This window comes from Petaurus breviceps, unplaced genomic scaffold (genome assembly GCF_028583685.1).
Source record: "Petaurus breviceps papuanus isolate PSGF00001 unplaced genomic scaffold, PetGlider_PUasm1.0 209, whole genome shotgun sequence".
Taxonomy (NCBI): Eukaryota; Metazoa; Chordata; class Mammalia; order Diprotodontia; family Petauridae; genus Petaurus; species Petaurus breviceps.
Genome location: NW_027185854.1, coordinates 1,466,499 through 1,484,671, shown reverse-complemented (window position 1 = coordinate 1,484,671; position 18,173 = coordinate 1,466,499). Strand labels below are relative to the sequence as shown.

The window sequence follows — 18,173 nt, the reverse complement described above, 5'->3', positions numbered from 1 at the left end:
CCGCTCCTGATTAGGCTTTTATTTTTTAAGTCTAAGTAAATAGCATGATAAAAAACAATTTATTTTCAGGTTCTACTTCTATAAATGTTTATTTTTTAATATGAAGAGAGAAATAATTAGAGATGGAATCATTCTATAAAATATAGATCAATTCCATTTTTTAAAAAAGCAACCTAGATAAGAAAGGAAGACATAGCTTCTAGCTTTCAGGCTTGATTTGGAAAGAAACAAAAATTAAAGACCCATAATATGTTAGTATGAAAAAGAGCAATCCAAACCTCCCATATCACAGGTAAGGGAGCTGATGCTGTGCCAGTGCTAGGTAACTGAGAGATATAAAGTGTTCACTTTTAGAAGTTCAATAAAAACTTTCCCTATGTTATTTTATAATCATCAATATGATGCTTCTTTCCAGAAGCATGATGAACTATGGAAAAATGTATTTCTTTCAGAAATAATGAGTAACCAATCTAAAATCAAGAAAACTTCAAATGAACTGATTTATACTACTGAAAATAAGAAATGCTTCAAATTATAGACATTTATATTTCTTTAAACTTTTTTTATTTAGAGATTTTTTCTGGTAAGGAGATATACCATAAGAAAGCAATTTTCACTGGCAGTGAGGTATGTATATACTCTACCAAAATACACCTCATTTTAACTGCTTTATTTACAAATAAAGAAAGTATCAATGCATATCCTTGGTCTAACTACAGTATTAGCCATCCTACATGAGTAAAATGAAATGGTACTTGAATACAAAAACTGTTATTTGCAAAGAAATCTGATTTACTGGATAAAAATTAGATCACTTTTGTAGACACTGTAAATAAACATTCACAATTTATCATGACCAAGACACCTGCACCATTATTTTCTATCCTCACAGCACATTTATTTCAGTAATTCCATTATGGCGGTCCTTAGCATGAGCATAGTGTTACACAATTTTCGTACATATAATTACATCCAAAACAAGTTCTAAAATTTAAGTTGTAAACATTCTCTTCATATGTAGAAACATTTCAATTGATGTATTAAATTTTGCTGAAATGATCAAATTTGGAACAAATTATAAATGAAGAAAGCTATTCTAAATGGTGTAGTGAGCATCATTTATTAGTAGTAGTATATTTCTACAGTGTTAAATAAAGTAGTAATGAGGCAAAACCGTTTTGTAAGCAAGTCAAATTTTAAGTAAAACATCAAAAAAGAAACAAGTCCATTAACAAAAGGATGTCTTGCAATCAAGAGTTAGATTTCAATCTATTATGATACAAAAATGTAAAGGGTAAATAGCATCTTTGTTGACAAAGTAGGAGGTAGCATGGATGCACCACTTTATTGTCTGAGAAATGCAACTGGAGTAAAGAATATTTCCTTACCACAAAAAGTTTCCAGTACTATGTACATATTTCTTTTAGAAATATTTGTTTAAACAAATCTCCCTCCACTTTTAGTACAAAAAAAAAAACCTTTTCATGTGATTTTTTTTTTAAAAACACTTACACATCTAGATAGAATAGTACTCATTGCCCTATTTGAGTGAACAGTCTCTTGAACTATGAAGTACATGATATTTAATGCCCTAAATTGAGTGAATTTAGTTAGCAGTTCCTGGTATTATACAAAACACTACTTACATACAAACAAAATATAATATCTTATATTTTACTATGCAAGTCTCTTTTTGGGGAAAAAACAGAGTCTTGATTCTGGTAACACTGCAGAGAACATAATTTTTCAATAAAGTCTGTCTCTAAGTACCCATGTGCAACAATTGATAAATGGCTGCTTACGTGTAATGATCTTGTTATTGATATTGGACACAGTTAGTTAACTGACAAAAACTTAGTAAACCTGAAAAACACATCTTCCACCTTATATAAAATATAAAGACTACTTACTGTAACTGCTTTAAAGTACTCAATTTGTTCTGATGTCACTATAATTCACTTTCCCCGTTTTCCTGCTTTAGGATTTATAAACAGATAATTTAATGTAGCAACTTTTTAAAAAATGACAAAGTATTTCAAATTTACATCCAATTCAAATATGTTATTCAAAAAGTTTCCTTGTTCTATGATGCTGCTTCTGCCATCAATAAAGAAAATGAAGTTTCAGTAATAGAAGCAGGCTTTTTAAGTAGTGATGTGACTTCTACCATGCCCGCTCCAGTCCGTGGAAGATTAGCATTCATAATATGTCGCTGTAAGTGCTTGATCCAGTCTTCCTGAACAGACAATGGTCCTCGAAAGACCAGGCCACAAAACCTGTATGTAGAAGATATTCAAAAGTCTCATCACCCACGATGTGCTGGGTATACAAGGATGAAAAATGCATACAAGTCGTTCTCCCCCTCCCCCTGAAAATTATAATGTAACAGCCAAGATATGAAAAATAAACAACTATTATATGAAGTAGCATGAGATGGAGAAAAACTGAGATTTAAAATGCATGAGGATAATTTGAGTGAGACATTAATTTCACATTTGGGTATGAGAGAAGAGAGAAGGCTTTGTAACAAATAAAGTCTAAATTTTAGCACACCAAACTTGCCAAAAACAAATGTCCCATACAGATGAAAGTTGAATGACCACTCTGAACTGTGCTTGAAGTTATATGGGGGCAGAACCACAATACATGCCCAATGAAATAGGATTTCAATATCCTATTCTCAAGAGTCCTTGCCTTCTATCATTGTCAGGAGGCAGGACATAGGAAAGGGTATTTAAGAAAATCTGGGGGATAAAAATGTTTCCATTATCTTCTATTAGATTATAGAATACAGTTCAAAATATATAAAAATAGTTCTAACAATATTTTAAGTGACAGTTTCCCAGGGCTAGACTATAACATAAAATGTAGAAGAAATATAGTACAATTTATATCTTTGATGCACTATATCAGAAACATTATGGGTTAAGTAAGGATTCAGGGGCCAGTCTAGGAATCCACCTTCCATTTGTAAGATCACATTATGGGTATCTTCTGAGACCAAATCACCCAAGTTACTGACAAACTTTTAGAAACAACATTGCTTTTTCCTGCTTTTCTTTTTCTATTCAAGTCAGAAACTTTTGTATATTGTCCTTATTAATTTTCTTTCAAGGGGATTTTTTTTCCTTCAAAATCATTTATCTTTGTTAAAAAGAATTTTACACTGATGGAGCAAAGCAAAAGCACACCTGCATCGCAGAATGTAAATATCATCAGCACCATGAGGTAAAGGCAGTACTTTTTTCTTACTTCCAGATCTTGATCTTGACTTCTTTTGCTTACTATCTATGGCTAAAAAAGGAGAGGGAAAAAAGATTCAATACTCGATATATTTAAAAAGCAAATATTATTAAAGTTCATTCTAAATAGAAAACCTATATTTTCTTTCTTCTTCCAGAAAAGCCAAACCACATTACTGATTTCACATTAGCATAATGACAAATTACTCAAAAACATTCACAGTAATGCATTTTTCAGACATTTCCACGTGCTTATTCACGCCAGCAATTTACTGGCTAAGAAGCTGCAATAAAAATTTTTATGAATAACTATTAGTGAGTCATTTATTTAGCCTATTAATCATAGTAAGACTGATCCTCTTATGACTGTGTATATATAATTCTGGTGTCCAATTCTGCTTTGTTCTTTCTTAGAAAAGTTACAACCATTGGACAATACCATTAAAACTGAATTGGATTATTATTATATTTGCTATGTCCCACAAATCTCTGACAAAGTAAAGAAATTTTTAAACTATAAAGAAAAAAAGAGTAATTTTAATTCCACACCTTAATAGTTTAAGTTGTTTAAACTTAATACTCTAGTTCTACATGGAGGCAAAGGAAAGGGAAAGGAAGTAGCAGCAGTTTACATTTTTTAACATAAGTTATAACATATAACTTAATTTTATTAAGGAATCAAGATTTAACACGGTAGAGAGGAAGGAAGGAAAAGAAGAGCTAATTCATAATTTTCCCCTAATAGCCAAAAGGCTATTTAAGAAATAATGAAAATATTTAAGAAATAATGAAAAGCATGATATAGGAAAGAACACAGATAAAATCCATATTACCGTGTTTCCCCGATAATAAGACCTATCCCAAAAATAAGCCCTCCCCTTACTGTGTAAGATTCCTCTAAAATAAGCCCTCCCCCAAAAATAAGCCCTATTGAGATTGCTACTGTAGTGAAGGTGATCCCCTGCGCTACACGCTACCCTCTGTATGCACAGTCGTCCCCCCCACAGTGAAACGCACACCGCGCTACGAGCTGCATCCAATCAGAGCTGCAGCAGTGAGCGCGTCATCCTGTTCTTCCCCAGTGATTTGCTTATTGAATAAAGGTACATTTTTTTGTTCACATTTACCTGTTTATTAAAATTGCTGTCAATGTTCATTAAAATAAGCCCTCCGGTGTTTTTCTGTCCAAAAAAATTATAAGACAGTGTCTTATTATCGGGGAAACACGGTACTAGTCTTTCAATATACTGACTGGTAATTCCAACCCAATTCCTTTTGAGCAAAAGCCATAATACAGAGTAAACAACTGGGGAAAAGCCCCCCAGTCCCACTTCACAGCTTTTCTTCAGTCACCTTACCAGAAGGTTCTAGTTAAGAGAAGCTGAAAGGGAGAGAGGGAATGAGAGAGGGAGGGAAGAGGAGAGTGGGGGAGAGGAGAGACATTACCAAGTCACCAAAGATTAAAATTATCAACTTCTAACTACTGTACTAAGAGAAAATATAATTTAGAAAAACGAAAAACCACCACTGATACACTTCATGTAAGTAACTGACTTTAACCTATCACCTATTCAGTCTCTTATTTTTCCTCTGAAAGACATTCTAAGTAACAAAACACAAGAATTCTATAAAGTTTTTAGAGAATTAAATGAAAACTAAACAACCAAAACCTAGGTTACAGACACTCAAATGACAATATACTTATAAAATATGTAAGGCAAAAGACTCAGTGATGTCCCCCTCCCGATAGCATTTTTAATCAGTAATTTAGATTGCTGATTAATAAACAGCTTCTTAGTAAACTAGCATTACTTGGTATCCTTATACTTACCACAGTAGTTCCCTATGAGTCAGGGCAGTGGGGGTTAGGAACAGAGAATCAAAAGCATTTATTTATTTACTTATTAAGTACATGTGCAAGGCACTGGGAAATAAATACCAAAAAAATGGGGAGAGGCTATTGATCCTCATTCCCAAGGATCCTATATACCATTAGTACAGAAGGCACGCTTCTCAAATTTACAGATTGGCCACAAAGCTGAAAAGGAAAGCTAACCATCTATATGACAAAGTCAGTATCTCAAAATATCCTGACAGGTTAATCAAGTAAGCTCAAAATGTATAGGGAGAAATGTAAATCTTATATTTGGTTTCTAAGAGAAAACAGATGTATGAAAAGGAGTTTTTAGTGGACTTCAAGTTCTAGATTGTGATAGGGCAAAGGAAAAAAAGTTGATGATATTTTGGGCTGCATTAAAAAGCATAATTTCTAGGAATAAAAAGACAGTCTTGCTGTACACTGACCAGATCAGTTCACACTGACAATACTATATTCATTTCTGGGCACCTCAATTTAGGAAGGCCACAGATAAGGGGGAGATCACTGAAAGTCAATCAGAATAGTAAAGTGAAAGGCCAAGAGTCCAGGGCATGCAAAGTCCCAAGGAACTGGGGAGTGTTTAACCAAGAAAAGAAGCCTGGAGTGGATGGTTAGGAATGCTACAAGATAGTTGTGTTTAAATTTTTGAAGAGCTGCCATACAGAAAAAAAATGTTAGTTATTCTGTTTGGCCCTATTGAATAGGAACAGGAAAAAGAAGTAGAAGTTCAGAGGATGACAGATGGAAGAAATCTTACATATTGTAACTAATAACATAATTTTAACATGGAGAAACTGAGACCCAAATAGGTGAAGTGATTGAGGCTGGATTCAAACCCAGGTTTTCCTGATTCTAGGTCTTGATTTTCCTGATTCTAGGTCCAGTATTCTGTTCCCCATACTAGAGTTGTCAAATTCAAACAGAAAAGGATCCTAGGCTGCTTTATGACTTAGGAAACCATAAATTAACATTTTTTTGTGTTGCATTTTTATTTACTTTGCTAAATATTTCCTAATTATATCTGTGGAATTTGACACCTCTGCCCTCCACCACACTATCCCTCAGGGACAAAGTCAAATTCAGGCTTGACAGTAAGGGAAACTTCTGGACAAGTACCAGTGTTCGAAAGCAGTATGGAGGTGGTGGGTTCCTCTTCAATGGAGATATTCAAGCAAAAGCCAGATGACCTTTATTACATAAAACTATAGAAGGGACTCTCTTGTGTACAGGGTGTTCTCAATGTTCCATTCATCTGAATAGGAAGATCTTTATAATAATCATAATAATTAATCTTGGAATTAATGAGACTGGGCACGTTTGCCAAGTGCTTTACAAACATGATCACTTGAGCTTTCCCAACAAGCCTGGGATGTAGTTCTTTCTTACAGGTTCTTATCCCTATCTGAAACATAAAAGGATTGAGGATTAAAATGGTTAAGTGACTGGCCTGTGGCAGCAGAGTAGTTAGCAAGGACCTACTCAGCCTTAAGACATGCTCCCCCACTTTGGTGCACTCAACAATGCAGTCACCCTGAACTCAGCTCTGAACTCTGACTCCTACTTATTCACATAGGCCAGTCCCTGTATTGGAAATAAATCCCTTCCCTTATCTCTCCTCTTTCTTTAAGATTTAGTTTAAATTTTGCCTCCTCCAGGAAACCTTTCCTGAAGGATTCTGAGCTTCCACTTTATTGGTCCCTAGTATTCAGAACTGTGTTTTGAACGTTACAGACATTGCTTGTGGTCAGTGACCGAAAAAAAAAATGCTCCATATACTATACCAAAATATTTACAGCAACTGTTTCAGGGTAGTAAAGACCTGCAAAGAAAGCAAATGCTAACCAATTGGGTAATGGCTAAATAAATGAGAGTAAACAAACCTAATAGAATGTTCTAGTAGAAAAGGAAACCAAGATAGTGGATTAGGAACAGCCAAACTGCTGAACTCTCCCAATATTTCCCTCCAAATAACTTTAAGATAACACCACAAATCAAATATTAGAGTGGCAGAGCCAACTAAAGGTTGGAATGAGATATTCTTCCAGCCTAACAAACACCTAAGAGGTGAGTAGGAAAAGTCAGTGACATTGGGGCAGAAGTCTGTCTAGAGCCCCCACATGTAACTACAGCAGTCACAGCAGCAGCCTCAGTTCTCAGCCCAGAGATGGGAAAGGGATCAGACAATTGGTCAAACAGAGAATATAGGGAACCTTCTTTTGGCACTAAATACAGCTGGCACTGACTGGTAGCTCTGCTGCCCATACAAAGTTCTGGGTTGCAATACCAGGGCAAAGAGAAGCGTGGCTATGCCCCACGGCCAAGAGGACCACTAGCTCCTGCAGCTGCTAGAGAGCAAGGTCCATTCCTTGGTAAAGACCAGATCAGCAGTGACCATACCCCTCCCTGAAACAAACCACCCTGAAAGCCCTAAAAACTTGAAAACCTCCTCAGAACTAGATTTTAATATAGCAACATGAAAAATATTGAAGCTTAGGATGCCTCCCAACCTTTAGGTGAGCAGAGCCAAACATTAATGTTAAAGTTCAAAGTCAAGAAATAGACTAGGAAAATGAGCAAACAACACCTTAAAAAACCTTAAAAAGCTAACTATAGTGGCAGGGAAGACCAAGGCACAAACTCAGAAGACAAGGGAAAATAGATACTCAAAAAATCTCATAGAAAGATGTTAACTGGACCCAAGCCCTGTAAGATTTCCTAAAAGAGCTTAAGAAAGAGCTAAAAGTAGTAGAAGAAAAACTGAGGAAAGAAACGATTAATGCAAGAAAATTATGAAAACATAATTAACAGCTTGGCAAAAGAAGTGCCAAAAATACTGAAGAAAGTATCATCTTAAAAAGCAGAACTGGCCAAAAAGTAAAAAGGGCACGTGGATGATTCTCAAATCTATTTGCCCAGCCCTAACTTCTCTGACCTAATAGGTATTTGCCTATTACGCAAATTGACCTGGATGTCCTACAGATATCTTAGTCTCAACACATCCCAAATTGAACTCATCATCTCCCACAATTGAACCACATCATCTCCCAGTTCTCCAAGTTCATCCCTCCCACATCCAATCTGTTGCCAAGACCTCTCAACTTCACCTTTTGCAACATCTTCTGAACATATACTTCTCTTACCTCCTCTAATAATTCCATAAACTTGGTGCAGGCCTTCATCTCCCTCACACCTGGATTAAAATGATAGCTGCTGGTTGGGCTTCCTGTCATAAATATCTCCCCACTCCAAAACATTCTCTGTTCAGCCAGTGATTTTCCTAAAGTACAGGGGCAACCATGTCAAGCCCCAATCAACAAACTCCAGTGGCTCCATATAGCCTTCAGAATTAAATACACTATCTTGTGTTTGGAGTTCAAATTCCTTCATAACCTAGCATGTTCCGTCATAAATAACTCTGTGGTCTACTTATATTTTACATCCCCCAACCTCTGCCCCCTTCTCCCCCAACTCTGTGACCCAGTGACACTAGGCCTCTCCATCCCTTTTACCTCTGCCTCCTGCCTTTCCTCATATTCCAACTAGAATCCTACCTTCTAAAGAAAGCTTTTCCTAATCTCTCTTAATTCTACTGCTTTCCCTCTACTGATAATTTCCAATTTATCCTATACCCGTGTTTCCCCGATAATAAGCCCTCCCCTGAAAATAAGCCCTATTGAGATTGCTACTGCAGTGAAGGTGATCCCCTGCGCTACACGCTACATTATGGTACCCTCTGTATGCACCGTCGTCCCCCCCTCCACCCCCCCCCGTGAAACACACGCCGCACTCCGAGCTGCATCCAATCAGAGCTGCAGCAGTGAGGCGTCATCCTGTTCTTCCCCAGTGATTTGCTTGCTGGCGCCATTGAGAGCAGTGTCGCGGAGGAGAGCTGAGGCAGGACAACATAAGCCCTCCCCTGAAAATAAGCCCTCTGGTGTTTTTCTTTCCAAAAATTTAATAAGACAGTGTCTTATTATCGGGGAAACACGGTATATAGTTTTTCTGTTTACATGTAACAACATTAGCTTGGGAGCTCCTCAAGAGTATTTCTCAGGGCTTAGCACAGTGTTCAGTATACGGTATGCTTACTGGCTAAGAAACAATTAAAATGAAGAATACTGAGAGGCATGAGAAGTTTAACATAAAGTGAAATATGGAGAATCAGGAAAGCAATAAACCCAATGAATAATACAACGTAAAAGAAAAGATCAACCAAAAAAAATTCAAATTGAATGGTGTGTTAAGTGTGACCAAACCTGGCCCCAAAGACTAAAGATGTGAGAGGCTTAACTCTTTCTTCTTTCTGGGGTGGGGAACCCTATATATGTCAGATATTTTGTCTGACAATATGTTGGTTAATTTTGCTGGATATTTCTTCATTACAAAGGATGTGTCTAGGTTGCCTTTAGCAAACTAACAAGTAAAAACAGATGCTTACTACCCAGAAGAAATGGAATATACATTATCAACGCTACACTTTTTGGGGCCGATGATTTATTTGTAGGAGTTGGTTGAGTAGTTTGGAAGATTAAGTTAATTTTATTTAGGTAGTTAAAATAAAAAGTGTTAAGCAGAGTTGAAGATTATAAAAGGAACAGTAAGACCAGTTTTCCTCTCCCTGTCTGCAACTGCAAATGCTACACATTTTAGTTCATTACCATACTGAAGAGCAAATATACATACACATTTTCTTGTATAGATAAAAAGGATCAAAAGTCTTAGCAAAGATTAATTATGGTAAAGAGAATAGTGGTGTTGTTTGTATACTCAACACAGGAATGAACAAAAATTAACAACTGGACTCAAATCTTAGTATTTTTTGATCACTACATATAGAAATAAATGTTTTCATGTTAAATCTTTGTTTCTATTTCTCACTTTTATCTCTGTTTCCATCCAGGATGTAGCAATATAAAAGAATTTTAAGGGCAAATTATGAACTACTTTTGAAAATACTGAGTAAATATTTGCTAAAAATTATGCAAAATGTAAAGAAAATATGACACCAAAATAACTATTGCAGATCCTAAACATAGTGGAAGCTGACTTTCATGATAAAAGGAATACAGTATATTGTTCCTTTTTTATGTTAACTGCAACTTTTAAAAATACTGACTATAGATCACATTTATAAATAAAAACACGTAAGTGGTAGTAGGTAGAGGAGGACTTAAAAATAAATATTCTGACAGGAATGAAAATAAAAGGTGCTATCCCTTCTCTTTATTCTTTTGCTAAAATAACATGATTGAGTACATTTTTCAAAATATTGCTTGGCTAATTTTCTGAGTCTTAAAAATCTGTCAAACAAAAATACATCTCTGCCAGGCAATGTGCTAACAGGGATATGAAGAAGCAAAAAAAAAAAAAAAGGAATCTACCCTCAAAATGCTCACATTTATATCTTCAAGGGAATATAAAATAACTATGGACAAATAAGATACATATCATATAAATGGAAGGCAATTTTAGACAAAAGGAGGAAAGACTTCTTACAGAAGGTAGTATTAAAACTGAGCTTTGAAGGAGGCCAGAAAAGGCTAGGGATAAAGGAATTATAGATCTGGGGGAGGGCCAAGGAAATGGCACTGATAACAGAGACAGATGACAAGTAGAAGGAAGAAGAAATAGACCTAATCTTGTTCTATCATACAGTAGGTGGAGTCAAGTAAAGTGTAAGGAGACTAGAAAGGTACGATGGGACATCAGGGATGTGAAAGATTTTAAATGTCAAATAAAGCATTTTATATTTGATCATGGAGGTAAAAGTGATTAGGAATTTGTCCTTTGGGGCGGCTAGGTGGCACAGTGAATAGAGCACCGGCCCTGGAGTCAGGGCCTGAGTTCAAATCCAGCCTCAGACACTTACCACACTTACTAGCTGTGTGACTTTGGGCAAATCACTTAACCCCAATTGCCTTCCAAAAAAAAAAGGAAAAAAAAGAGTTTGTCCTTTAAGAAAATGTCTGGCAGGTGACTGGAAGGAAAATGAAATGGAATGGTGACAGACTTGGGATAGTGGCAGCAAACAGAAGGTTACTACAATAGCACAGTTGTGAGGCAATGAGGAACTGCATCAGGGTGGTGGTTCTGAACTGAGAGAAAGAGACAAAAGAGAGGTATTTCTTGGATATTATCTGGTCCATCAAAAAAAGCAAGGTCTTCCATTATCTCATTCATAAGTCTTGTAATTGCCTACCACCTTTTCTCAGGAAATTAGAAGAGGGTAAGAGAAATCTTATACAACAGTGGAAAGGAGAAGAATAATTCTTGACCAATAAAGGACAGAGACTTACAATAGATAAAACGTACAACCTAAAAATCTAAACTATTAACAGCATATAGAAAAATGCTCCAAATCACTAATAAGAAAATAAAATTCTAAACTGACAAGCTGGAAAGTATTAGAATTACCATGTTAATTTTTTTAAGTTCATTTATTAAGTACCTACTGTGTTCCAAGCTCTGAGTTAGGTGCCAAGGAGTTAGAAAGCTTAGATAACTTGGTCCCTACGCTTTTTTTAAATACACGCCAAATTTGTAAATTTTCTTTTAAAACCAACTTATTCATATGAGATTCAAGGAAAGAAATGCAAGGCAAGTCACTAAGTTTTAATTCGGTGCTCACTATGGGTTGGGCACTAAGGCAGGATCTAGGAATACAAAGAAAGGCAAAAACAGCCCCTGACTTCAAAGAGGAGGAGACAACATGCAAACAAACACGCACTAAATAAAGAAAGGCTTCTTAAGAAACTCCGGGTTCTAGTCAAGAGCTGAAAGAAGCCAGCAGCCAGAGCCAATTCAGTCCTTCCTCTGCCCCTCGCCTTCCCCAGCCTCCTTCAAGGCTCAATGCAATCATAAAAGACAGCAAGTGAAAATGTAATGTTGGGAGATGGAATGTCTTGTCCAACGAAGGAAGTCAAGGTGATTGAATTGTAGAGTAGATACAGGGTAGTTAAGGAAAGGAAGGAAGGGACCATGTTATAAACATAGAAATGAGTCATCAAAGCATTTTTTTTAAATACCCATAAGAGAACAGAAAGAAGCACAGACAAGCAGTGATGGCTTATAAATACCATGTTCAATTTATTGTTCTTTTTTTTAATCACCCTACATGTAATAGATTTGAAGCATAAGAAACAACCAAGTCTACTTTTCTGTTCTAATTTGTGCACAGAAATGTTCTTTTTGGTGAATAGTAACGTATTTAAGATGTAATAAATTTGTCCTTTAAGAACAAAATCACAGGGAGGCCAGGTGGCTCAGCGAGTAAGAGCACCGGCCCCAGTGTCGGAATGACTTGGGGATCAAATCCAGGCTCAGACACTTAGCACCACACCCAGAAATAACTGGCCATGTAACCTTGAGCAAGTTACTTAACCCCAATTGCTCATTAAAAAAAAAACATAAAAATTGGAGGAATGGAAACATGGTTGTTTACCATATATTTGAAGGCCAAAGTCAAATAGCTGAACTAGATGTGGCTGACTGTAGCTGACAAACAAGGTGTTCATTTTTACAAATGGCCAACGTATACACATTTCATTTTATACTTGTTTACAAGGGTTCTTCTTTCTAGTTAAGCAAAAACTGGGTCTATAAGCATTTGACACTTCATAAGAATGACATTTCTCATAGTAGTTGATGTACCTATTTCTCAGAACTTAAGCATCACACACACACACACACACACACACACACCCCTTATTCTAGGCATATGACCAGGTATTTCAACAGAGCTGAAAACTGGAAAAATCAATTTAATAGCACTGACTGCTATTAAGCTTCTTAAAATATAAAAGCAAAAAGAATAAAATTATCTTGTCAAATTAACTGACATTTACATACCGATTAAGGTGCGCCCAGAATTACTTCCCAGGGTTGTAGTAAAGTATTTGTACTGCACTTACAAGCAGAATGCCTGGTGAGTAGTGGGCAAATGCTTGTTTCCCTCTTTCCTTCCTATATATGGCTCATCATTTGTTTCTCCTAACAACCCTCTGAAGTAGGTCTTACTATAATCACTTGTTTTAGACGACAAGGAGGCTGAGATATTAGATTGGTGTCTGCACACCAAACTGGTAGTGTTGATTTGGGAAAATAATGACAGTAACACAACTAACCTCTCTATACAGCTTTCTTCAAGGTTAAAAGCAGGAACAATTCTACTTCTCTTTCCCTAAAAACTACTAACAGATCTTACTACTGTTGTAATAAGTACAAAACATTGAGATGCCAAACAGTGTGCTATAGATTGAGAGATAGAAGAAACGTCAGAAATCCTTTAATTGAAGTCCTTCATTTTACAGATAAGTCAAGGGATAAGGGATGTGCCCTACATCTCAGGTCTTATCTTTCAGAATCCTGCACTCTCACTAGGCTACATTAAGCACTAAGTAATATGTAAGCGACAGCATTAGTAAGGTGACACTATTTTGCCTGCCCTTCCCCCCACCATGATTTAAAAGAATTTTAGTTATAGTTCTTCTTCCTCTCCCCCCATTCTCCGCCCCCAGGGGAAGTAAGAAATAATTCATCTTAGGCTCAAAATAACCAGAGTCTAAACCAGAACTAAAATGTGGCTTGGGGCAATGAAGGAGAATACAAGTAAAATAGCCAAATGTTCCTGTAGAGGTTGTATTTTGATTTTTTAAGACACTGCAGAGACCTGTTATTCCAAGATAGAATCTGCTATTTAGTCATGTCTATTAGATTATTTCTTCTAAACAAGAAACTACTAAGTAAAAGAGTAAGTGCTGATTGATCTGGCCACTGGAACCCATGTTTCTCACTGACAATATACTATTCCTGGTTGACTGAAATGTTAACTTTGTTTTGTGTAGATAGATGTGTTTTGAAAATGGCCATGGGGCAATTTTTTTTTTAAAGTTTTACAAATGTCAACTGAAATAAGAGATAAATTAGACAATGGTCAAGAACTAAAATCAATGAATCAGTAAGACTGCTAATAGAAAGATAAGGTTAACCATATATTCCTGTCACTTAAAAATGAAGAAAGACAGTATGTTAAAAGAGAAACTATGAAAATGGGACATTACATATGAAATTTCCTACATTTGAAGGTAGAAAAGACTGAAATTTTCAACATTCAATATTAATTGATTCAAACTAGCACTGTTTTTAAAAATGTTATCATGAATCACAAAATACTCCAGTGCTTAATAGATAGTACTAAAAATTAAAATAAAACATAACTAACCAAGAATATGCCTACAGTAAAGGAAGCTTTAAACATGGCTTATGTGTTCCAAGAATAAGCATATAACCCAGCAAATTATCAGACCCAAAGGAGACATGTCAAGCTTCAAAGTTATCAGTTTGAAGGAAAATAAGTTTTTAAAAATATCATCAACATATATACCTACATCTCAGGTACTACAGGTTTTCTTCTTAAGTGAAAATGTGATAGATAGAGGTTAGAAGAAAGTTTTAGGCCCCAGAATTAAACTAATTTGTTAACAAACCTACCTTATATGATTTTTAAATCTCATATAAATCATATAACTGATCTGATATATAGAGTTCTGGTATTACTGGTGCCAACTAAAGAGATCATTTAGTCAAGAAATCTTCCAACATGCTCAGAGATGACAAAAATTCAAACAAAATATTACCATATTTTAAATTCTAATATGAACTTTCACATGAACCTAATGTTATCCATTTTTCATCTGCCTTCCCTCTAAGATTATCTCTAGGGTAGGTAGGTAGCACAACAGAATGGTGGGCCTCAAATCAGGAAGACACATCTTCTGGAGTTCAAATCTGGCCTCAGATACTTACTAGATGTACAACCCTTTGCAACTTAAATCTGTTTACCTCAGTTTCCTCATCTGTAAAATAAGTTGGAGGAAAAAATGGCAAACCACCCCAGTATCTTTGCCGAGAAAACCCCAGAGGAGGTCACAAAGTCAAACAAGACTCCCAAGATCCTCCCTAATTTATCCGGCATGCGCACACGCATGTACGCTGCAGACACAGACACACATTTCCTTGGCTGTAACATTGTTGCTTTTGCGTGGTCTCCCATAAGCTCCTTGAAGGAGGCATTTCTGGTTTTCTTTCCATCCCCAGCATTGAGCCTAGGTGTTTCAAAGAAGAAGGTGAACTTGAACAATGAGTCCAGTTTATGCAGCTACATAAGAGGGTAGAGACCACATTTTATAATTTAACCAAAGGATATTAATATTATGTTGTATTTACTATATTAGAAAACAATCTAAAGAACAGGTCATTTAAACTAACTGTAATATTATCTTACCTTGCTTTTAATGGTTCTTTAGTAACAACTCCCACAGATGAAAAGAAAATTTCATATAACAAAGAGTCATTTGCCTAATACTCATATGCTGAAAATGCACTTCAGTTGCAGGTAAATTGGTTAAGACCTTAGTAAAAGTGTAAGTCTACAAAGATCCCAGCCTCTACATTCTCTTCCTGTACCCCTTTCTTCCCCCCAGTGAGGCTAGGTGGTGAGACCCCTCCCCTTAGCAATTAATTTCTTCTAGGTCTCACCATCCCTTCTCTCTTACTAAAATATGGAAACAATAGGCATCATTTGTAGAGGATTAATTATACTTCAATACAATGATTTCTAAATGTCTAACTCTACCAATATTTCTATTTTAAGTCTTTTATATCTTAATTGGATTATAGATTTAGAGTTGAAAAGTAAAATGGAGATAATCTAATCCAATCTTCTCCTTTTGAAGATGAAAGTAAATGGGTTAACCAGAGAAGTTAAGTGACCGGCTGCCCATGGTCAAACAGCCATCACCTAACTGGCAGAATACAACTGAAACTGAGGTCTTTCAGACTCCCATACAGTATTATTTCCATGACAGCAGTAGAATGAAAGCTGTAAAATCAGAGTCAGAGCTAACAAGAACCTTAGAGATGATTTAGTCTACCTATTAATTTTACAAAAAAAGAATCCAAATCCCAGAAAGGTTAACTGCCTTACTCAGAAGAACATAATTAATTAGTGGAAGAAAAGTAGGGCTACCAAAACTCTTGACTAAGCACAGTGCCCTTTCCACTACAAGGCTGCCTTACAATCACAATAAGCCTTCCTGCAGAACTAGCCATAAGGAGTGCCCAGATTTATTAAATTCTGGGTGATGCACAGCGCATTTTAGGTGAAATGCTTCAGTCATTAAAACAGAAGTATTCACTGACCTCACCTGTACCCTAGCCCAACACACATTCTTAAGTTTCTTTGGTCCCTTCGTAGTCTATTACCCTTCTCAACTTTACCACATCATTTCTCAACTAAATCCCAATGTCCCTTTAGAGTTCACTACTACTTTTATACTACAGTAAAAAAGAACTCATGCATATAACCTCCTCAGAGTGGAGTTTCTGCTTTCCTATTGCTACAATACCTTTTTTCATACTACCTACCAGCACTTCTCCCCCCTTCCCCCCCAAATACTAAGAAAATACATACTAATTACCGGAAAACCAAGTAAGGTAATGAGGCATAAGATTAAAATAAAAACCTATCAATAGGAAACTATTTTTCTACCTCAGGGGTCGGGAACCTGCAGCCTTGAGGCCACATATGGCCCTCCAGGTCCTCAAGTGCAGCCCTCTGACTGAATCTAAACTTCACAAAACAAATCTCCTTAATAAAAGGATTTGTTCTATAAAACTTGGACTCAGTCAAAAGGACATACCCAAAGACCTAGAAGGCCACAAGTTCCCCAATCCTGGTCTACCCAAGAACAGACTAAGTACATGTCTTAGAAATAAGAGAAATGAGCAAAGTAGGAAACTAGAGAAAAGAAATAGTAGGCAGTGATTCAAAAAGATTAAAAAAATAGAAAAGGACAAGAAAAGACTTAGATCAGTGGTCTCCAAATTCTTTGATTACACAACTCTCTTAAGAAAATAAAATATGATTAAACACATGTATATATTTTTATAAATATATGTATATCCTGTGATCAAATACTATACATATTATAAGACACACATAAATAGAAAATTTTAAAGGATAAGATAAAGGTAAAATGAACAATTTAAAATATATTAATGATGCAAAAAACCTTTTTAATCTCACAAGTTATCGCTAATTTAATTATTTAATAATTAAATTATTACCACTAATAATAGCAATGTTTTAGTGAGAACAATTTGAATACACTTCATTATTTTTTTAAAATTCTTGTGTATCTCCTAAGGAAAAGGGCAGAAAAAGTTTGTCAGTAATGACTCAGTTAACATATTCAATGTGACTAGTCAAGCAGGTGATTTTTTTTTACCAACTTTTTTTATCAAAAGATACATAAGTCAGTGAATAAAACAGCTTTTCCACAGGAATCATATTTCCCTGTATACATGCTCATTATGTATACGTGTATAATTATGTAAAATCAAAATGCATAAGTGAATTGTCAGCAGTTTTTGTCTTTGAAAAAAAGTTTAACATAAATCCATTGCTTTCTTTATAGAATTATGTTTAATAGGCAATTTTCATATGATACCTTCCTATTCACTGTCTGAATTATTTTAGTTGTTTTTTTTTGGGGGGGGGGGTTTGCAGTTTGGTTGAACCACAGTGTGCAAGGAGAATTACATAAGGATGGAAAGGTTAATAAGATTTTATAGGTCAATGTTGAACCTGGGTAACTAGAAGTATGGTGGTAACCTCATCGTAGGTAAGACTAGAAAAGAGGATCTGAAAGAAACAATTAATAAAGTGGCCTGCAATACAGGTTGCAACCTGCATTCAAACTCAAATTCATGCCTACTCATATACTGAATGATTCACATAGTCAAACCCAAACTAAAAAGGAAAGGTTGTGGTGGTTATGACTCAGTGGTCAGTAACCACTGATGGGTACCTCCTGAAATCAAAAGTAATGTGGGGAAGGGGTGTTAGGAGTGGGTATGCCAGAGGGAAAGAGATTTCTCCAATGCAGTTTGTGACAGCCGGGCATGGAAGATTGATATCTCTCTCTGTCTCTCTCTCTCTCTGTGACACACACACACACACACACACACACACACACACACACACACACACA

General features: G+C 35.8%; 1 protein-coding gene across 7 annotated transcripts in view; it reads right to left on the bottom strand.

Annotated features, from left to right (window-relative positions):
• Nucleotides 1–873: 873 nt before the first annotated feature.
• Nucleotides 874–18,173, bottom strand: part of LOC138165484 (zinc finger protein 644-like) — a 98,089-nt gene continuing 80,789 nt past the window's right edge. For all 7 annotated transcript variants that reach the window (XM_069093859.1, XM_069093860.1, XM_069093856.1 and 4 more), the window contains 2 exons: nucleotides 3,192–3,294; nucleotides 874–2,276 (listed from right to left, as the gene is read on the bottom strand). In XM_069093859.1, coding sequence (XP_068949960.1) covers nucleotides 2,084–2,276; nucleotides 3,192–3,294 — 296 coding nt within the window. In that variant the 3' untranslated portion in view covers nucleotides 874–2,083. The remainder of the gene's footprint in view (nucleotides 2,277–3,191; nucleotides 3,295–18,173) is intronic.